We start from the raw sequence: 23,443 nt of genomic DNA on the forward strand, positions 1-23,443 counted from the left end.
GAAGCGTACCCTGATTTTCAGCCGCTGCGCGATCGATAGTCCGCGAATCAAAGCGCTCTGAGACGTGTGCACCATTTGCAGTACTGTGCCACTCCATTATCGATCACGCAGCAAGCTGGAATTAGTCTACTCTGGTTTACTTCCTCAAAGTTCTACTTTCTCATATTGACAAATTACACGAAACAAAATCGACGCTAAAACGATATAAAAAATTGTTCGACGCTTTAAAGAAAAAAATCGCTAAGGATAAGCAAGCTGGCACCAAAAATATACTCGTTGTGTCCTACATCCTCTGACGTCCATACGAGAGCATCCTCTTTCGTCTCTTTCTTACTCTGTCGAGTACTTTTCCGCGAACAACATCACGTTTAACGGTGCAACGGAGGTGCACCGAGGATCAGTTACTCGAGAGGAGACGAAGGGGTGCAGAAGAGGTATCGAGTAGCGACCCCGGCCTTGAAGAGGTCTTTGTCGACGCATACGGCATCAGTATTCAACGCCTTCGCATCTTCTGCCGGTCGTCCGTTGAATACGAAACCAATGTATCTCCGATCGTTCATCGTGGAGCTTTGTACCACCGAACAATATATTTTCGCGTCGCTGCCCTCGCGAGATTGCCTTTGTACCAGCGTTACTTCTTTCTTTTTATCCTCCTCCATCGCGACGTCAGCCGTCGATGGACCTTTCGTACTGTTTTCCTCGATTCTACGATACGTATGCTTCGCAAAAATTAACGTAACATTCGATAGTCTTGTAATTGAGGGAGTTGAGAAAAGTGGGGTGAAATCTAGGGGTGGCTTAATGTTCGAGGTGATAATTAATTTTCTGTGTAATTGTTGGAAGACCATTTTCTAGCAAACCTTGATACATCAGTTTCGACAGTTTTAATCGTGGCGCAAAGACGTTACTGACCCTAACTGACCTTACTCGACCCGTGTGCGCGACGGGGTCAAGCAAGAGAGGCCACTTGAAAATCTTGCGTGCACCTGTTCGCGGAATAGCCCCGAGATAACAGATTTCCGAACGAACCCGAGGTAACGCCGCGTACGTTTTCTTAATTCGCCGTTGCACAGAATTAAAATGTGTCCTGCACGGAAGATCGCCGCACGCAGGAGCGAACCGCGTCACGATTTAACGAGGTCGTTCTGCTTTTCATTTCTTATTAGGATTCAGCGTCGACGCCGCGATATAAACGCGTGCTTCGCCGAAATTAGACTCGCAACGCGGTAGAGGAAATCTTGTTCGAGTCATTTATTTGGACGATGCGATCACTTGAACCGTTAGCCATTCGCAACACTTTGGTTACTCGGAATTTTTTAACGATCTCCCTTTCCTCTTCGAGGAATTATCATATGCCTGCTCAGAGTATCATCCTGTAATCGTGTCTTATATTGCACGGTAATTTCAATCTGAAATGCTAAAAAAATGTGAAGTTTACATAGTTTATAATCGACTCTTGAGACATTTAATTCCGATCGAATAGACAGCAAATTTGTATGTAATATCATGTATTATCGTGCATCACCACTCGAGTCCATCGGAAACACCTAAACATCCGCAGTCTGCACTATCAACTAGCTCGAAGCCAGACACAGGCTCGCGTTTTAGTTCCGCGTACCAGCTGACTCAACTCTAATCAATCCGCGCGCGACGCTGCACTTGCGATCTCACGTACGCGAAGAAACCGCGTCCCCTTTTCCCCCTTTTCCCGATCGCCGGTGTTTATGTTTTAAAAACAGCCGGAGGTTGCCGACTCACGACCCCCGTTACGATACGAAACCGATGTCGCAATCGATGCTCGATGTCCACCGAATAAAGAATCGATAACGCGACGTGAATCACTCGGTTGGTCTGCGAAAAAATGGCTGATTCAACGGTACCGGAAGTGGTACGCGGTGGTATCGCGGCTTCTGCCGCTGGGGGCGAAGAGGACGCTCGAAACGCGTACCGTTTTCAACCCTCACGTCTCGTTTTGGCCGCGAATAAAACACGTGGCGTGTTTAGGTAACGCGCGTCAATGTCGAACGATGCAAAATATGGGTTATCGAGGATTACACCAGTGACATCACTGATGAGATAGGCTCGCGTGGTATCGGACGAGGATGTCGGGCAAGGGATGATGATTAAGTGCTCTCGATGAAAGTTTTTTAATGGAGCATGCTCTCGCATCGATTAGAATCGATCTCTTTGTTCCTTGATTGGATTAAATGGGAATGCTCCATTTCCGTTGGGTATCGGTTAGTCCGAGCGGAGCAGATGGTTATTGTTATTTAAATATCGCGATCTTTTAAAGAGACGTCGATCGTTTCGTATGGGTAGATCCTATGTTTGGCGTAGTAAGGATTTATCGTAATGCTAATCGTGGGGAATTTTATGTATGACTTGTTTCTGTATGATTATTAATTGCAATGGTTATTTATGGTGAGGATTATACATGGATCTTAAAAGGTTTGTTAGAGAAATGTAGAATATGGAGCGAAGTTCTATTTCTGTGCTGTTACTTCATTGTCGTGAACTTGAAGTTGAATTAATCAACGAGAAAACGATGAATCTACGACAAAAATTGAAAATCTCGAAATCGCATCAAAGTTCGACAACCTATACCGGAAAGAAATTGTTCGTGGTTGATTTTTATTGACTAATAACGAACGGTTTGACGCAACAAGTATTTTTCCACTGTTCCTCGTCATCGTTCTTCTTATCAAGCACTATAATTAAACAGTTTCTTATCGCGAAAGAAATGTAATAATTCGCTCGATTTTCTATTCCCCATTTTTAATCGTCGGCTGATTTCACGACTCGACAGTTTCGCATGACCGTGTGGCATAAATTAGAAGATATTAGTATTAATGCGTTCGCGGAAAATGGTAACGCGTCCGTGGAACTAGATTTTACTCTCGTTACACACACGCTGCTGAAACACTTGAGGCAATTTTTCAAGTTCACCATGGTTAGAGTTGCGTAACGGTGTGTCACGTTGCAGAAAGTCAGTCACACGTACACTGCCGTGAAAATCGTCGCCAGTGGCTTCATTCAGAAATCGGATACTTGTAGCACGAGTTTTTACCACGCAGTGACACATACCTATCTCGACCTTTGATATTTGCACTTTTTCAGTGCTCGTCGATAAGATAATTAAAAAAATTATTAGCGATCGGTAGTTCAATTTGTTAGAAGGTAGTTTACACTTTTTTACCTTGTATCAATTTCGCCTCGAGTCACGCTCACGCGGTTCACTAAGGTTACGCAATGTCGTTAATGCGACGGAATTGTCATCAAGTGAACCATGTAAATTACGCCTTGAGGCGTGATTGCGCGGTTCAATTTGGTCGAACAACGCGGTCAATTCAGGGGAATCGAAAGTGACGCGAACGGGTAGATGCCAGCGTTTAATCGCGAGCTGCGATTCGTACCGTTCGTTTCGCTTTCGATTTTATTGGATCGGTCGCATTGTTTAACCAAAGTGGATCACGTATTCTCCGGCACCCGCAATCGCAGCGGGCACATTTCTCGCGGGTGCGAGTCGGATTTGCGCAACGATACGATTACAGTTCCTCGCCTAATTGGTCGTTCGAGACACGTCGAGTAATGATCGAGCGCAATTAGTAATTGTAATGAAGCCGTTGCCAACAGCGTTGCTATCTTTGCATTGGCAAGTATCTTCCGTGAAGCCTGATAAGACACGGAAGGCACTTTCGCGCGAGCAACGTCCACGCTCGTGATTTAACTCGCTCGTACGCATTCACCCCATTCTACAACTTCAACTCGTCTTTCACCCTCTTTCGCTCTCTCAATTTCTTTTTCCAAATTCCATTCTTCCTTATATACTAATGTTTGCTCAAAGAATCCCGCTTATCAACGACAATTTACACGATCACAACTCAATAACGATCTTATCTTCGATCAGTGATACAATTTCTATCGCTCGAACTATCTTGCATATCGTCCTTTGTTTTGCTTGCTGCGATACTGAACGCGTTAAACGGTATTCGAGATCAAACGAACGATGCATTCTTAATTAGCGTGATTATGCGTTTCTACCTCGCGTTACTAACTGTATCGCTGTTACTCTACGAACGTAACATCTTTCTTCGATTCTTTTTCCAGCACTCTTAGTTTCTTTGAATTAATTGGAAAATTCTCGTGGAAAATCTGAATCTCTAGCCAGTCGTTGGTCGGATCGATCGATTCCAAGGATGGTTGAGACGTGTTTCGTTCGAATTAGAGAGACTCGTCTCGAGAGCGTCGCTCGAAAGCGGTGGCCAGAGATTGGCGAATGTCAAGTGGCAGACAGAGCATGGATACGTAAAAGAGCGAACGATCGGCTGGATCGTGCGTCGATGAGAATATCTATGGGCCGATCGTTAATATTCCGATGACGGTCGGATCGTGCCACGACTGTCGATCGGTCAAGACGAAGGCCAACATTCGCGATCCTAAGCCGTGTGTATTTCCGTGTCGAGGCACATACATTATTTACCATTTCCTAGTATGATCCGTCAGCGGGAGAAAGAGACGCGAGAAAGAATCGATGACTTGGCACCCTGCCCAGAATGAATTTTTCCTTTTCCCGAACGAACGCCCTCTTCGACTGAATTGGCCGAAACAAAGCCTCTCTGGCTTCTTTCACGACGTTTCATGAATCAAGCTTGAAACGTGACCACGTTCATTTTTATAGAAGACTATCCAGATCATCTTTGAGAGATTTTCAGTGCAATTTTTGGAATAAATCGTCGTTTGGTCCCTGTCTTGGTCCCATATCATCGTCACTTGTGTTTCATCATCGTTTCGAGCTCGAAATGTAGATTTAATCTCGTTCCATGGACTTATTAGCAAGCACAAGATTAACTTTTAATGCGTTGTCGCGTAATACTTGGAAGACTGCTACCGGGTGATGCTCGACCGCAGAACCATTTGTTTTGTCCCAAGGTTTTATTCAAGCTTCGATTGGATCATAAACATTGTTCACACGATACTTTCTTGAACAGCTCGTGCCTGAAATAACGAAAAAGGGATGCCCCAGACGTTCGAATTTATCTGCATCCTTGAACTTGCATCCTGCTTCGGTAACCAGAAAAAATTCGGGATACTAAATCGTGGAGTTGTCTACGATCATGCGAATTAACGTCACATCACGTCGCGAAGCGAGCTGTTGATATCGAAAATAATCTGTTTCCATTTGCTTTTGTACCTTTTGGAATCATACTTTAGAGACCTTTCGTTGTTGAAAGTTCGTCTTCAAGTTATTCAAGCTCTCGTCAAGCGTTTCATAAATCATTCGTGTACAAATTCAATTGCGTCTCCGTTCATCTATCCCCTCGATCGTTCGAGAGAAAGATTAACGACCTCAGCCAGCCCCTTTTTACAAGATGACGAACGACCATTTTTTCCCAACGATTAACTCGTCGTGGCTTGTCGATGGTACGCGTGAAACACAGGCAGCTACTGAAATTTTCAACTGTAACGCATCTCGACGATGAAACGGTGCTTTGTCATGCCGCTGGCTGTTTGACTTGGCACGTCGCCCGGTACATAAATTCGCGTCAATTACCAGCAAGATCGTGGCGCAAAGTATCGCTCGCGTATCAAATGATGCATCACGGTTGCACTGTCGTCGTACGAGTGTATAGTAATTATTGAATGAATTAGTGGTCATTTGAGGTGATTGTTTCTTCCTGGACAATCGATTACTATCGACTCGCAAGAAGACCACGATCAATCTCTTTGCTTCGTCAAAAGTTAACAGAATAAGGGGCGAATTTATTGGTGTCCCAAGATAAATTATTTATTCGAAATTAACGTACAATTAACGAGGACGTATGCGTGTGTCAGATACTTTTGTCAGAAATGAAATTGTTCGTTTAGAGAAATTCGTTAGCACGCGAGACGGCTGGAAAGAATAAGTGCGCAGCGCTACGTCTGATTGAAGTAAGTATGATTCTACTGCCTACGTTCCTGACTCTTACTACTTGCGACGAGCACTCAGCCTACCTTCTCTCCTCGCGATTCCGTAATTTCGATTCGAGTAAGAACCTCGCGTATGACGTTATCACTTCAATTAGAACATCCGACTTGCACTCTAGTCGCGTTCATTTCCCGATGCAGTTCGCGACGTAGAATAGTTTCGTTCAACAAAATTTCTAAGGGACGAGCGAACCTTCCTCGTGCCCAGGTTTTCTACTTCCTCGACGCGTAATTGATAAGGCAGGATTTGTTTAAAGACACAGTTGGAACAACGAAAGGCACTTCGCAGATCGCGTCGCGTTACGTCCTCCCATTTAATCCAGAACAAAGCGATGGGAACGTAAGCGGGGATGCGAGATCGCTCGAGTTTCTCGCACATCGTGAACCTTGAAGATAAAAGCTATATACGCGTTTGTATTTACCTGGACAGATAATTAAACGTCGTTATCGCGTTCCCGAGATTGGCTTAAGTGGCGCGCGTGAAATCGCCACTTCGCGAGCGCGATTTCAATGACCGTCATTCGGCCAAGGTGTTGCCATCAGGCTTATCTCGAGCATCTCTGGTATTCGGCTCGATTAAGATCCGCGCTGACCTACGAGGGTCTGCGAGGATGGGCTGGCCATTATTTCTGCCCATCGACGCTACGCGATCTATCTTTGGGGGGTTGATGAAGTAAACTTCAGTATCGATGCGAGGGGGCACGATGTCCGTCGAGTCGATGTACTATTTGCTGTAGATAGTTTAGAAAAAATTGAGGGAGATAAAGATGGTTGTAACAAAAAATTAAAGGAGATAAAGATAAGTAAGGTATCAGTGGAGTGAGTTTAAATAAATAAACGGCTATTGTTGTAATTTCATTAGCTTCTATGAATTGTGTTACTTTGTTTGGATGTCTGGTAAAAAATAGGGGAACTCTGCGTCGATTACGAGTCACGCTCTACTATTAGAGCGAATAATCTAAATGATTACTTCGCAGAACAAAATTATCTTATCTCGCCGCCTCGAGGTGTACCTACGTTCGAATTCTTAGGAAATTTTGCTCAAAAATTAGAATGTCAATATTAACATTTTTACGGTTTAACATTATTGGCAACTCAACCCTGACCACTCCAGAGGAGCCTATTTCTATATATTGTCAGACAAAAGTAGAAGCGGCGGTTCATGGCCAGCCAACTGGTTTCGAAGCTAAAAATATCTTCAAATTTCAGACTGCAACATTCCGTTGCTGAACTTTCTTAACTTTAATATTTCTTTTCCTAATATTTCCCATATCAAATTCGACGAGGCAGATAGTTTGTCAGTTCTTTTTATATTTCGATAGCCACGAAACGAGTCGTTTGATTTTCTCTTCATCGAGAATGGAATGTCGAACGCTTGGATTGGAATACAGAGAATTCCGAATTTCCTGTTAAAACACGTTTAATAGCCTAGCATTGTGGTCAGTGCTGTTCAATGAATCGAAGGTCGGGAACGAGTCATCGTGCGTAGCTGAACTTTGTTAGGGAAGGTAGTCAAGTGACGTCACATCATCCAGCCTTATGTCATTATGTAGAAAACCGGTCTTGGTCTTTTTTTCTTGCGATATACGTGGCATACTTATGACGATGCTTCGAATAGACGAAATTATTTACATTGCATTCTTGCCATTTTATCTGACATTGTCTCCGACTAATTGTACGTTTTAACATGCTTTAGAGTCGTCGTAATCGGCGTTGCGCAATTGTGAACTGTCATTAGTGAAAAACAATTCGATATTGTCTTGGCAAGCTTTTGTTTCACGAAGGAGTTGAAGTTTTACAAGATTAAAACATTAAAATTGCAATGTTAAAAATTGGTGCACTCAAATACCGACCACGAGTAAGAAAATCACTGAGTAATCGCAAAACAGTGCGAGAAATCCATTAAAAGAGAATAGAACGATGCAATCTCGACGGAGAAGAAGAAAAGTAGGAAAACTGTCGTGGAACTAAATCAAGTCGTATTCGAGGTGCACCTACAGCTTGGCGTGCATCGTAATCTGTATATCAGCGTCACAGTGATAAACGCCTTGAATGATATTCGCGTTGGCAAAAAAATGCGTACACGTTTATGCGGCTATTACTCATTCACATATGACACACAGCGTGTGCAAATAAATTTCGCGCGAATCAATTTTCCCGTGCGATTAGCCGATCCTGCTATTTTCCTTCGCGCACTCCCTGCCACCTGGTACTTGTTGCGTTCGCGCGAAACGTTTCATTTTCCAGGAAGAACCATGAAAATGTATCCCACCGTAACTCGACGAGAAACCAACCATTACTCGATTCCATATTGCTTTTCCTACTCGTTAATCAAACCATGGTGCCTTATTATCGCACCAGAAAGAAATCGATTAGCAACAGTTAATGGTCCCTACTGTGACTAAAAGGGTAAAATTGTTCACTGCGATTCTTTTTTTACGAACATGCGAACAATTCTACGTCCACAGAGATTTAACATTCCTCCATAATAGCTTGCGAGGAAATGGACATAGTTCAAAGATAGCTTCTATTTCATTGACACAAAGGGACCATAAATTCCACGGGCACTTACCATAGCTGTAGTCTGCGATATATTAGGCGGCTGGTCCTCCGTGCTGGCGCGCGAAACGACGAACAGAACCGCTAGCAGGACACTTCCGGCACATCTTTCCCAGCTAAACCGGCAATTACACCCGGCCATCGTTCTTCTCTGACTTGGATAACCTCGGAACGTACCCGGAGAAACCGGTCTACTCTTGGGACGCCAGACGATCACCGTGACAATCAATTCTCACAAGGCTCGCGTCCGTACGTGCCTTCACCCCGTGACACTGGCCGCGCACACGTGTTCGCTCTTCTCGGATCGTCCGTTTGGTACCGCCCGATCGTAGATCGCAGGATGACGTGTCGTGACGCTTGGTCCACGTGCCCTCTCGATCATTCGACTCCCTGGCAATTTTCCCTCGGGAAATCGCGCGCAACCGATTCACGGCTGCCACTCTTTCTCTCTCTCTCTCTCTCTCTCTGTCGATCGTCTCGTCGCGAGAACGCGAAACGATCGCAATCGAGCTGTTCCAAGGGGTTAAGTCCGGGGGTACGCGACTCGCCAGCAGGGTCAGTCTAAAACCTGGTTGCCACGACACTATCGATCTCGTATTCCCCAACGGGTGACCTCGCCGCACCGGTTACTCTCTTTCTTCCGACGTCCCTTTGCCGTGCGCTTCGAGCACGAGTTTCTCTCCCAGCCACGAACCCACGCAGAGAGGCACGCAACTCGTCGTCGTCGTCGTCGTCGTTCCCTTCGTCACGACGCCTCGTCGTCGTCGATCCAAAGCTCGATCGGCTCGAACTGACGCGGACTCGCGAAAGACTTAGCGGTTACGACGCGAGGGTGAAAGAGAAGCTCGTCGAAAGGTAGAAGGGAGAGAACTGCGCGTAGGGCAGAACACGGAAGGACGTTTTACCAGGGGGGAGGGTTTTTTTTCTAGAGAGAATTCGGGCACGGAGAAAGGACGCGACCGCACGGGGAACTGGTACCGGAGTCTACCGCCACTCTGAATTACAATCAGTGTGCCACTGACTTTTATTGAGGCCTCCCACCACGCGGCTCGCGACTACCACCATCAATGCCGTGGCAACGTACAATGCTTACGCGAGTGTGAATGCCTCTCAGAGCCTGACTTGTCATAGCGCGCGTGGATCGTGCCTCTGTCCCTCTTCTCTTCGAGCTCGTTTCGTTCTCTTTTTTTCGTACCCGTCCGCACGCCCTATCGTGGTAGAAACGACGAGAGGGAGCCGAGGAGGGCCAGCGAAGGGACGAGTTTTTTAAGGTGGACAGCGGTGTATCCGCTGGTCGATCGACCGATTGCCTGATTAGATGGGAAACGGGAAGGTGTTGTGACATCGCGGCCAGGACATCTGCGAGAGTAACGTGCACGCGTGCTCTGACTACGATTCCTCGCAGGAATAGAGGAGTGGCTAGGAAATATCCTTGCGAGCGATCGAGTCTCTCATTGAAATTGAACGGGGACGACGATGGTTTGCGTTGGGTCAGGGTATGGTGTTTCTTGCTGGTCGATCGCACGAAGGCTGGTCAAGATTCTGTTCTCTTGTCCCCATGGTTTTTTAATTATGGCCATTTCTATGAATTTTGCTTCCTCTGGTTTTATCAGATCTGCGATCGTCTATGTGAATTTTTGTTTCTGTTGGTTCCATGCGTGGCTATTTTATACACTTTTGCGTATTACGTGCACCATAAATGGAGAATAATTATTTCGAAGCATTTCTTAGCACTTGAAACATTGCGATTGTTTTAGATTCGACAGAATGGAATATTAATATGTACAGGAGTCGGTATCCACTTCTTGGTACAATAAGAAGAGGAAGAATAGCAGCACAGCATTTCAACGTCCATATATACCGGACGAGTTCTTGAAAGACGCGAAGTTAGCAATCGAAACGCTATGGTATCCTTCGCAGATGTGAATAGGAACATCTTGAATGCCACGAAGCGGGATCCTCCTGGCCGGAAACGGTTTCAAAATAAAAGCATACATGCGAAACGTCTGATTCATTCGGAGTCGTTAAAAAAGTGAATCAACAATTGACACATTTCGTGCGAAGAGCAGTGAAATATCTCGAACAAGTCTTATTTTATTAAGAAAAATGTCAGAACTCGAGTGGATCGCAACAGTTGGGTGCAGTCGATTAAAGGCAAACTTTGTACGCAATTAATCCCAGTTTCGTGATGCTAGTGCCGCACTGGTTTGTTCGAGCAGTTTCTTCCTCTACGTGGGTTTCAGTTTATCGTGATTTTTATCTCGATCGATCGCTGTTATCTCGACAATATACATTTCCGTGTTCCACAATGGCAAGAGGGTCACCATTGTCCCTGACTTTAGTCACGACACGACAGAAAAACGATTTCCCGCTCGCGGTTCTTTTATTTCACGCTGACTCTGCGATCTATCCTCGTTGAGGAATCACTGCAGTGTCCAGCGAGATACAATTTTTTCTAAAAAAAGGATTACACTGTTTTCTCGTTCGGTGCATCTAGCAATGGATGCCCAACGCGTACCATGGCCATGAATAAATGATCCAACGGCGCAGAAATAGCCAAAACCTTCCTGAAAATAATCTGCCAGGTAAACAATATGATTTACGATCCACGAATTCGCGTCTCGTCTCGTCTTCAGCGATCCGCCGTCGCGTCCCAACGTTTCCTCAATTTCGCCGCCATTTTTCACGTTCGATTACGCGTTTTCATCTCGATGAGCCCGCTTTCGCGTTCCTCTGAACGGTCGACGGAGCTTTTCACGGTTTTCACGGACCTTGTGAAACGTGGATTGTTGTAATCGAACGGCCACGATGCACGACGGCGTTTGCTTAGCCGCGTAATACCCGCGCAAGAAATCGTTCCTCCTTATCGAGCACGCTTTCAGAAATCTATTTTCTGGACCCACTGTCCCCATTACCTAATTTCTCAATTTCTACGTCGATATCCACGAAATCAGAGGACCCCCCGTCGTCTTTCTTTCACACGATCTCATTCGTATCTTATCGTATCCACTTGACTACCCAATTTTTCTACCAGCTTCGCATTAGCCAAGCTGGATCGCGATTGCACGCGAGTCGAAGCGAGAAAAAGGAAATTGATAAAAATTACGCGAATGCGCAATCCCCTGTTTCGATGACTGACAAAAGCGCATTCTATATTCCACTTTTTCTCCCCTTTCCGCCGTCCACGGTTCGCGACAGGCCATATCGACGGCGAAATTACCTTGGGAGTCTCGCATTCGTTAAGAACCGCACAATGAGGAGGAAAGAACGCGGGCTTCTTCTTCTTAACCAAACACCGAAAGCCTTGAACCTCGAAGACCGCATAACAATTACGCGAGAGTAAAACAAAGGAGCAATATCGAATATCATTATCCGAAGATCGAACAATGGGACGTTGGACGAACGGTGGACGAAATTTCATCGGGCAAGCCCGAATGGAGGAAGTGGCAATCCCGTGGGACCGCATGATACACTTGTGAATCATGCGAGTATCCAGAACCCGCTTTCCGTTCCCGTGAATTCTTTCGTCTATGCCGACGACCGCAGCCTCGATCCTGAATCGGGCCTCCTGTACGAATTTCGAATGCAGATGAACCTACTCGTGACTAATCCTCGATGAACAGTCTCTTCGATTCTGCATACGTTCGATTTTGTTGCGCTTCTGTCACCTACGAGTTCCATTCCTCTCGTTAGATAGTCCAGTGGGGGTAATCGTGTGCGTAAATCGCGAAGAAAAAAGATCGTGAAAAATTGCCACGGAATTACGCTTAATTTGGTACCTTTTTTGGCGTCTCGCGAGTATTGCGAAACGTAACATTTTTTATTTTGCGCTTGGAATTGGCGCGTTTAAAATTGGCAGAAGAGTTTTGAAGTAATAACGAGATAATTATGAAGTCGATCGTATGCAAATTAATGCAGGAGATTATGTTCTGATTACTTTCTTGGATAGTGTCGTGTTCGATGAGTCAGTTGGAGAACATGTCTAGTGTCGCTCGTTTATACTTTGGTTAGGTAGGTAATGTGATTGTTTCGATACAGTAACAGAGGGAATGCTAAATTTAGAGCAGATTTCGAGGGAAACGTACAAAGTATCCGCGTGTTTACCTTATACGTGAAAAAATTGCAAATCGTAGCCGATTGACTAGCGGATAAATGAACTCTGGGAACGTCGCTTGTTCGCGCGAAATTGATTACCATACGTTTTGTGACTTATCAATTGTGTTTACCACACGTGCTGTTTTCTTTCCCCCAAAGATTAGGTCACGGAGCAATTTATTATAAGGAAAACGTTACCTGCGATTCGTTATTTCTGGAAATACGAATGGCGCGATGATAAACCTCCTCGTATGACGATACAACAAATTCTCTTCCCCTTTCTCATATTTCATACGAATTGCATAACGACTCTCTTAGGTTCCCAACATTTCATCTAACAATTCTACGACTCTAAAATCATTTTCGTATATTTCTCGCACAATTGTACCAAAATATCTATCTCCAAACCAAAAAAAAAAGCGTAACGAAATCATCCACGTGACCAGAGAATAAACAAGAGACGCGTGCAGAAAACACGTGAATATCGCTTCGGAAGAAACATTATCAGTCCATGCCCTATCGTCGACGACCGTGTAGCAATAACACTCGTACGCAGAATTTTCCCAGAACTGTTTTCTGACTGTGCAACGATGTTTCGCGAAAAAGAAGCGAGGATTGGACCAAAAAACGAACGACGAACGACAGTTTTTCCATTCGACATGTACGTGAGCCGCGTGCGAAGGAGCGGGACCGCGAGCGGACGCTTAGTTTGAATGGAAATAGGGGATGAAGAGGGGAACGGGTGGCGAGAGGAAGAAAGAGGTCCTCCCGCCGCCTTTATCTCCATTCGAAGGGGAAAAAGACGTGCGCATCTTTTTTCCTGACCCTGCACACTGACCCGAAGATGGCATCGTCGGGTATTCGGAATGCATTTGCATTAATTCGGTCCTAAGCCTATTTAAATGCAGCCGAACGGGGTTCGTAATCCCATCTGGGACGTCTCGCTGAAGAAGCTACCGCACAAAGGCCCACGAACGTCGCGGAAATTAGCGGATAAACCGATTTCTGCGAACTACGAGGCTGAGCTCGTCCTTTCGAGGGAATCTTTGTTGAAGAAGAATGGAGACATTTTTTTTTTAATAGACCCTCTCGTTGTATTTCAACACCGATTGTGCCTCTCGTTGGTGATCTTGTTTCTCGATTTTTAATTTCGTAGCAAATTTGTGAAGCGATGTCACTGGTGACGTTGCAGGGGTTGTTTCTTAGATACGAAAGGGTTGAAGTAATTTTCGACAGAAAATATTTGTTTTTTTTTATATACGAAGACGTTCGAGCTCTTTGTTTTAGCCAGCGATTCGGTTTGATTCATTTCGTAGCGAGAAATCAGTTTATTTCTGGAGAAAAAATGAATTTCGCGAAGGAATTTAACTTGATGCTGTTCTATCGCGTTATGGAAGCGCCGGCACGTGCCCAAGGCGCCATGGCTCTCCGTTTCTCGACGATGCTGATACACTTGTGGATTTTTAATACGTTTCTAGTGAAATCACTTTGTCTCCACCATTTCTCTTGTTCGCCCTTTGAACGAAGCTGCTATACCTCGTAATGCGTTTGTAGAAGTCACGTTCGACGATGTCGCGTGTAATTACGGTAAAAAGATACGAAGCTATCAGTTTCGAAGTAGATCAAACAATAAATTCGCATGAAACGTGAACTTTGAAGGAAATATCGTTTGATGGGAGAATTTCTGCGATAAGTGTCGTTAATTCTTTCACGAGATATCGTGAAGACCTCGTCGCAAATCCATCGCGAGCAGTTTTCTTATTCCACTTATCCTTATATTCAGAACAAATCTATGTCAGTTATTTCATCCCCATTCTCTACAGAAATGTCTATAATATAAAACAAAAAGTGATGAGAATTCATTTCGACTCCTGATGAAACCCTACACCTTTCGTTCCTCTAAAAGAACTTCGAATTCTACAGAAAAAAAGGAAACAGTTCGACCAGGCAAGGTTCGCGAAGGACTTCAGTCGACCTCACCTAGAACCTCCTGACCAACCCCTTTATCTTGTCACCGTCTAATTCCAATCGCCTATCGATCCTGTCGACTCATCCCTTCTCGTCAACTTCCTTTCGCCTCTTTTTCACGCTTTGGTCAAGGCTGTCGCGTGACAATGACTCGTGAGAACGCGATAGATGCCTTTAAGGGTGGAAGATGCCTCGACTGATTTAATTAGAGAAGGATACATTCGACGCGGTCTCGTGGTAACGAAGGATTCGTTTGCAACACTGCTACGAGGGGGTGGAATACGATTATGGTCGTCGACAAAGGAAAGATTAACGATTCCAACTTATCCGACATCAAAGAAGATTTCCTATGCAATCGATGATAAATTATGTACGAGGATCGTTTTTGTTTCGCGCGTCCAGTGGTTAGCAAAGTCCGTTTCGTTCGATTCATTGTGTCCACGCGCGAATGTCTACCATCCGTCTGTCCGCCTATTTATGAATCAACCTTCCTTGTGGTAACTTCTGGATAATTGTTCGCGGTTTTAATCGATACGTTGTATCGATAGCCTTCGCGGTGGTGCCGCTTTGTGACTCACTGTATGACCGTTCAGTGACCACCACAATGGCTACGAATTAATTCCCTTTATTGCCAGTGGACAATTTTCTTCGCTTGAAACTGTCGATGCGTTTTCCAATAGCCTGATGTATCGTCCCCTTGGGTGATCACTCAAAGAGCGTAGCTTTCATATTTTATTAATCCATCCAGGTTAATATGGTTTGTCATCTTAGAACCAGCGTGCAAAATTCTTCTCTATTTCATACTTTTTTCATTTTACACGTTAATTATCAATTATTTATCGTAGAATTGGTGATGGTACATTATTTGTGGATTAATGCATTATTCATAAAGGGGTCACTCTGTCGTTTAATATCTTGATTAATCATCGCTCACGAAAAAACGTCGAATAGTTCTAGGAACCAGTGACCCATAACGCAACGCGAATTGATCGTGGCTCGTTCCCCGTGATAAATTTCGCCAAATCGAGCGGCCTATGAATACCATTAGAAGCCGACCTTCGTGTTCGATGCATAATCGAATCGCGTTACTTGTTGCACGGGGAAAAAAGCGAGGGAAGCTTCCCTTTACCGATTCGCTGACTCATCCATTAGCGATTATAACACGTACACTTCCTGCTCGGCGCCTGTTTCGCCAAAGGAAGCTCGCACGTTCGATACCCTCCTTTTCCAATGGAATTCCCTCGCAATCGAGTAGTCACTATATTAAATTGCTTCGAATTAGGAGAAACGTTGTCCTCGCGTTATCCTTAATGAAAGTAATCATTGTATCATTTATTAACCGAATCCATTCCAAAGGGACCATTTCTTTTAGTAATGTGGATCATTCGTCGTGTTTAACGACTTGGTCTCGCAGCCTTTCGACGTGAAATAACAAGTTAACGAGTTATGCTAATTAATCGATTCAGACGGTAATTCCAATTGCTATCCTGCGCGAACAAACTTCGAAATTAACCAGGAAGTTTATTCCGGTGCCATCACCGACTGATTTAGAAAAGTTACAGTTATATAGACGGCTAATGGGAACCCAAATGTTTTTCTCGTCCGCGCTTTCGCCGCCTTTGGAAATCCCAAAGGATAATCCACTCACTTGTACCACGAACGTTACCATTTTTTCCTCGTACTTTAATTTTGGGATCTGAATTCTTACTCTCGTATGACGAAAGTGATATAAACTTATATCGTATCGTAACATATCATACAAACAGGACAACCAAGGCATGGAATAGGAAAAAAACAGAAGTGTCTCACTGGTCACAATTTTCAATTCACGGAAAGATGCAAGGCAATGCTGCAAAAAGGCAATCGTACGAATCCAACGAACAGGAAAGTCCGAAATTAAAAGCATCTGTTGCTGGTTCGCATTCAGTCAACTGGTTGGATAAATTTTCCGAGTCCACAAATTCGCTACTGCGATCTTAACTTCCTGGTAGAGAACTCCATAAATGGGTCGGTCAATTTCAAGAAACTCACGTCGTGGCGACTTTCCGACATCATCAGTGGAAAACCGCGAGCACTGTCGAGCGAACGAACGTCTATCGTAGCTGGAAATCTAATCGTCGCGATTGCAACGGCAGGAAATCTGTTACAATTAAGTAATTGCGCGTGCCAGTGGAAACCCGTGGCGCGCTGATGTCTTACGGGAATTCCTTCAGTCGACGGCATCGATGCACGCGCTCCTCGTCGTCATTGATTTTCTGAAACTCGCGAGGAAAAATCGATTCGCTGGTCCCTCGATGCCAGTTACGATCCCCACCGTGTTACGCTAGAAAAACGGAACTGTTGCATCTGAAGTTACGTCCGTGTTCGCGTATCATCCTGCTCGACGACGATTAAGCCGCGCTGATTGCGCGGGTTACGTGATGTCCAGTTGGTTAAAGTTCTGTTCGATGTGGGAGAGAGATACGGATTGTTTGTCTTGCGTTGGACGAGCCTTTGTTTTATAATAAATTATCGTCGTCTCGGACAAATCGACTGGCGATTTATGTAAGAAAGAGCTTGGTAATAACGAATTGTACCACAGCAGTCTTGTTCAGAAGTTGAAGAAACAGTTTTAGAAATATTCTTTAGTATCCTGCTTCAGAGCAGCATCGCAATGAAAATAACCTCCATTCTACAGAGTATACAATTTCATTGATATTCTGAGAAAAAATTCTCTTTTCTGATGCACCTCGCGCTGATCATCTGCCTGTTACGTAGCATCGTCACCGTCGTCCTTCCAGATCGTGACATCTCGCTCGGTCCGTGGAGCCAGCTAATTCCTACGCAAGGATCGACCGCGTAATTATGCGCAAGGCTCGCAGGACGCGTCGCGTTTCCATTTCCCGTACGATTTGAATGCACCGCGAGGGCTCGTTCGTCGCAGAGGCCAACGCATCCAGACGAGAGGACGAGACGCTGTACCTGCTGGCCTACAACCGCGAATTTCCACCGGCGAGGATGCGTCTCGCAGCCTCGCGACGCCTATCAGCGCGTCGCATCCTCCAGTAGGCTTGAGGCAGCCGTTTGGGTGACTCAACGAGTGGAAGAGGAGCCTCCTCTCGTCTCTTTCTTCCTTCCTCGCCACAGCTCGATGGAAGATTTTATTCCAGCTGAATCGTAGGCACGTCCAACGGGCCTGGATGCGTCGATCTCTCAGGAATCCGAGAACGACGAGCCGCGTTTCAGGCTGTTGATCGTCCGCTGAGTCAGTTGAGTCGATCCTTATCGACGATGCTGATTAATTCTGAATCGACCACTGTTTCGAATCGCTGATTTCTGATTACTTACATTTATTAGCGATGTCTTACTTAATCGTATGCTGGGCTGAAAGATTTTTTTTTTCTTGCTTTTTCTGGTAGAGATTTAGAGTTGGATAGTCGTAGTAATTTATTGTGAAGTTTGTGGAATTGGGTTTAGAAGTTTTGTGGTTTCTTTCCGTTGGCAATGTTACGTAAAATGAGTGTGTAAGATGAACGTATGATTATTGTCGTTAGATGGTACAGTATGTATGCGATCGAGTAGAGATTCATCGATTTCCGCCTAATTCGTTGCAGTCTTGTCCTCGTATCTCTCGTTACTTCGTTTCAGGAAATTTCGTTTCCGGTAAATATGGCAGATCACCAGTGATTCACGCGTTGAGCAAGTAAATTGTTTTAAATCGACTCCTCAGACGTGTCAATTGCTGTAAATTATTATTGCTTTGAGCATGTAAATCTTGAGCTAGCTGCTCTTTTTTTCTTGCATTTTTCTGTACGTTTCCAAGTTCTTCTGTCGCGATACGATCGAACGAAGTTCTGTTCAACAAAAGTAATTCTGTTCTGCATGAAAATTAGAGTGGAATGGTTAAATTTTCGACGATTTATAGCGTTAGGTATGTAATGCGTCTTCGCACGTTACGCTCGTCAAGACAATGTCCGCATTCTTTTTTTTTCTAACTGCTCCGCTCAACTGGTTTCTAAAAGGAATAGGAAATGAAGGGAATGGCCGTGCACGACAGAGGAGTGGATGCATAAATAAGCATAGTAATAAGCGGAGAAATGGGATGAAAGAACGAGGGTGAATGATATGGATAATAGGAAAAGTGGGTGTAAAGTAGGAGAAGATTGTCTGCAATTTCATGAAATCCTGCCAGGATATCATTTTTGCTAAGCATTACGCTACGATGTAACACCGTCTGAATGCATAATTTTCTTGAAAACATTTCGAACGATTTTATCTGTTCTGCTGCACAATTTCACCCTTTCGATATCCACTTTGTACATCAGAAAGTAACTAAAAACCAAATTACATTATTAATTATAATTCCCAAACTCTACATCCATTCTTCAAAAAATAAGAATCTATATCAAACTTTTATATACTTGACCACTCTGCTTCACTGAACCCTCCAAGAGTCCCTCGACAACCCTCTCCATAATCGCGACAAACGAAAATCGCGCGATCGATTTATTTAATAAAAAATATCAGAAACGAGATAAGAATCGAGGAAAGCAGAGGAGAGGATCGACGATCGCTCGATAAATGCGATCACGTAGGCACGTGCCTGCGGGCAGCTCGACTCCACGGATTTATGCGGCGAACGGTATGACGGAAGTCGATGGTACACCGGGTAGGAAGTCGTTCTACTCGCCTCGATTATGCGCGCGCTCTCAATGTAACCAGATCCCACTCGAGATTCACCGCGCGCCACTGTCCCGATGAATTAACCGCCTCACCCTGAAGTCGGATCCCAGCCAGCAATTAGATTCGAAATGTCGAAAATCGGTACCTCAGAGGCCTCGAACCGGGCGTACGTGCCTCGATCCTCGAAGGGCGACCATCGCGGACGATAATCAGTCGCGTCGTATCCGATAATTGCTGGACGATGAGAATCTCGATTCGATCTTCGTTTCTCCGATTTTTCACTTATTCCACGTTCTAGAGAAGGTAATATATATAATATTATAAAATGAATTATGAAATTTCATGAAAATATTGTCGGAGAAACGAGAGATTTTTCAGTCAGAGTCGCAGCTCGATTAAATCATCGATTATCATTGAACGTAACGGGAAGAGTTGCATGCAAGGATTCGCAAGGAATCCCGCGAAATTGCATACGCCTTCGATCGTGGATTCATTCGGTATTCCTTTCGTGGTCGGATCGGCGATCGCAAGGCAATCAAGTGCAAAACGATCACGTTACCTCGGATCAATGTTGACATAATTTTGTCACCAACGACGCCTCCCCCGAATTTCTAATTAACAGCGCAGCTCTGTTCGCGGATATAATTAAACGAGAATCGAGGACCGACGAATTATCTATGACGAGCTGCTCATCCGTGTCGAAGGTTCCCAAGCGTGTGCTTGGCGGCATCTCGAAAAGCGCGCGAAGGGATTCCAGCAACGCGACCGACCTTGCGGTCCGGGAAATCGCTTGAATAATTCAGGGTTTCATTCAGAAACCGTCTATGGCATATCTAATTTTTTATATGCAAACGCTAGGTTACTCGACGGCGGGACGCGTGTGCCTCGCGAGTTTGCGCCCGGATCAGTCGTGGAACGTTTCCTATTCCGTCGCCTCTGCCGTGATCGAAATATCAACGCACTGTGGTTTCACTGAAATCATCGATCTAGCGATCCACAGAGTCGTTGCCTGGGAAACATCTCGCGACAGAAGACAGTCGAGCTATACCTTCAAGTTTGACCACATTTTTATTCCTTTTTCAAATGAATTTAGTCGTCCCTCGCGGAAGGCGTTGGGAAAAACGACTGGCTGGAACGGTGAATGGATTAAAGAATCGTGTGGCACACGTGCGAGGATCACGCGAACGTTCCACGCAGGCTGCAAGGCAAGCAGGGTTACGCCTCGCACCCCTTTTGCGTCCCTGAATCGGGGCGCCGCCCGTCGAGATTTGTATTTAACGCGGTGTTCGTCGGATCGGCAGAGGGATCGTCGAGGAGGGAAAAAAACCGCGGGCAGATTCATGTCCGACACGCGCGTGGCCGTGTCGAGAGGTGCGCGCTGCCAAAAACGACCAGCAGACGCGCATTCTCGCATAAATGCATCGGCGAGACGTGGCGCGCCTCGCGCGGAGGGTGCGATATATCGGAATGCGCCGCGTTCCTCGCCATTTTTCTTTCATCTGCCCGGTTGCCGGTACGTGGAAACGCGACGGAAATTCGGTGAACCGCGAGCCTCGAATGGTAATCGAGCTGGCTACGGGTAATAACTCTTGCAAACCCGTGTTATGGGTTGTAGGTACACGTGAAGGGTGCCAGCTGTATGGGTGGCGTCCGCGGAGTACATTTTAATGGACTCGTTGCGCGGTCAATTGCATCACGCGTGTATACATTTTGTGCACAGGATTATCTGATCCTGTTATCAATGAAAATCGAATCCAATACAGTGTCAGGATATAGCTGTTCGATTCTCAACATCTATTCCACTACAGCACACGTTACAGTTAAGCGGTTGAGTAAAGGATACAAGCTCTAGGAGAGCATCTAGATTTATCGTCGACGCACAAGTAGCAATAGTCATAAATAACGCGAGAGCGATCTCTGGATCAGAGTAGCGATCGTTCACTGTCGTCTTCCCGTCAATGAGCGACTCGCATTGCACCCCAATATACGAACGTCCCCTAATTGCGATTCATTCAGCAAACTCTTCGAATGTACTCGAGCCACTGTCCAAACAATTATCTCGCAATTTCGTATCGCCGATTCAGGATCGATCAAAGTCATCCCGCGTGATTTATGCATCCTGCGACACGTCGCGCGATCGGTATGGCTGGAAGGCGCGAAACCTCGGGGCCCATTGTGCGACGCTTTTACGAGTGGCGGGAACCGCGGTTCGTATCGCGGTTGAACCGCATTCGTACGATCGACTGTACAGTCTCGTGCATCATTCGCGAAGGGAAGAAGCGGAGGAACGGCGATCGTTGGTGCCTGGCCATGGGCAAGTTCACTGATCCCGCGTGTCGCGCTCGAAACGTGCGCGCCGTGGCGAGGGACCTCTCCGTGTGCGCGACCGTTCGCAGCCACGCTCGGTTCCCCGACGGAGTGGAGGGACGCGAAAAGAAAAAGGGGGAAAAGAAGAGGAACGAGAGGAGAGAAAAAAAAAAAGAACGAGGGACGACGGAGGAGAGACGCGAACTCGCTCTTACGCCGTGGACACGACCATGACGTGAAAGCAAAAGAAGGCATGCGTTACATCCGAGCTACGTTCCCCTCGGCTGCTGAATGTCAATGCCTAGGACGGTTCTTGGAATTCCGGCGAAAAATCGATGATCCTCGAGCCCCGGCCGAACCGATAACGAAACTCGCCGACTCGTCGAGCGTTCACCTTTTTTGCTCGCCATCAGCCACCCTTGCTCGTTCGTTCCACGCGCGCGCGATTTCGAATCGCTCTCGAATTTCTGCGTACTCGTTTATCCTCGACGACTTCGACGCGTTTTCGAGGTTCGTCTGTCTACCCGGGTTCGCGAAACGAAGATTCACAGCGCGGATTGAATGTGGAATTAATTGCACCGATGCCGACGATAATGTCTTGCTCGTTGGCGAGATGTAAGAGGTGTGGCTCTGAATAGGATAAGTGGTTAGAGATAGGTTGCTTTCTGCGTGGGTTACGAGTGGTTGTTCGTCGTCTTCCACGATTTGATTTTTTTTTTTTTTTCGTGCTTTTAGAGTAAGATCGAAGTTGGCAGCCTAAAACTTTCAGAGCGCTGTATAATGGCGCTGATAAGTATTGCTTGCTGTAATTAAGCGATACGTTCTTCGTGAGATATATCACATTTACGTGACTCCGAGAGCATAAATCCCTTTTACTCTGACTTCTCAATGTCTCTCGCTTACTTTCGTCAGAAGGTATTCGGCTCCGCTATGTCAACGAGTCCTTAAGTTTATCGAAGGCCTCGCTATGGTAATTCGCGATCAAACTTATGCATTTTCGGGCATAACTTTCGAAAAAGCATACGCATCTCAGAGGACGATGAATTTCAACTATTTCCTGGTTACTAAAATTTAAACGATACGAAGTAACTTATAATCTGAACGGATGCAATGAAATTACTGGAATAAAAATATGTTGTCTCTGGGTCCATTGCCAGTGGGACCTTAAACGCTTTGAATCATAATACTACCATCATGGATTACATTTTTATTTTCTCGAATCACAGATCGTCGCGTGTATTCAATTCAGTGAGACTCGATGAAACGAATCCCTACTCGCATCAGAAATGGAATCGTCTATCACGGTCGACTCTTAACTAGTCCAGAAAACATTTCCATTTTCCAACAACAAGCCACCTCCCGACTGAACAAACAATACCTCCCGTCCTGCCTCTACTCCGGTATAATTGAGAAAAAAGAACGGAAAGAGACGCAGTTAGCAATTACGCCTGATTACGGAACGCTGATAATTAATATCCCCCGCGAGCCAGCGACACGTGTACCGCGGAACAGCACTCCTGTCGCCGCTTGGTGCGCGTTCGCGCAACGGAGAACGCGCTCGACGCACGTGCTCCAAACTCGACGCTGGCGAACGCGTATTTATCTCAACGATTTTACGCGACCAAGGTAAAGCTCGACGAGGACCGCACCTCCACCTCGCGCTTTACGTTGGCAAGCAAACAACGGCTGAGAGGCTCCCTCGTTAAAGTGGGCATATTAATTGCAACGATCTTCTGGCCTGTCTCCTCGCCGCGTCGATCTATCCGCCGACGAGCGAGGCGTAAAAAGTGTGCAGCCTCGAGTGCGGCTCTCTCGTCTGCGCCTGTTTGCTCTTCGTCGCGTCCCGTTTTCCCCGCGCAATAAGCAACGATGTTCTCCTTGCGCGGGA

The 23,443-nt window shown here is 45.6% G+C and overlaps 2 protein-coding genes across 5 annotated transcripts in view; both read right to left on the reverse strand.

Moving 5' to 3' along the window:
• LOC143424777 (matrix metalloproteinase-14-like) overlaps window positions 1-8,955 on the reverse strand; it is a 31,487-nt gene extending 22,532 nt beyond the window's left edge. For 2 of the 4 annotated variants that reach the window (XM_076897046.1, XM_076897047.1), the window contains exon 1: window positions 8,537-8,955. In XM_076897046.1, coding sequence (XP_076753161.1) covers window positions 8,537-8,665 — 129 coding nt within the window. In that variant the 5' untranslated portion in view covers window positions 8,666-8,955. The remainder of the gene's footprint in view (window positions 1-8,536) is intronic. The other 2 variants (XM_076897048.1, XM_076897049.1) reach the window with 1 other exon arrangement.
• LOC143424602 (kinesin-like protein KIF13A) overlaps window positions 1-23,443 on the reverse strand; it is a 160,394-nt gene that overhangs the window by 33,650 nt on the left and 103,301 nt on the right. The window lies entirely within an intron of this gene.

The sequence above is a fragment of the Xylocopa sonorina genome, chromosome 6 (genome assembly GCF_050948175.1).
Source record: "Xylocopa sonorina isolate GNS202 chromosome 6, iyXylSono1_principal, whole genome shotgun sequence".
In the NCBI taxonomy this organism is placed as follows: Eukaryota; Metazoa; Arthropoda; class Insecta; order Hymenoptera; family Apidae; genus Xylocopa; species Xylocopa sonorina.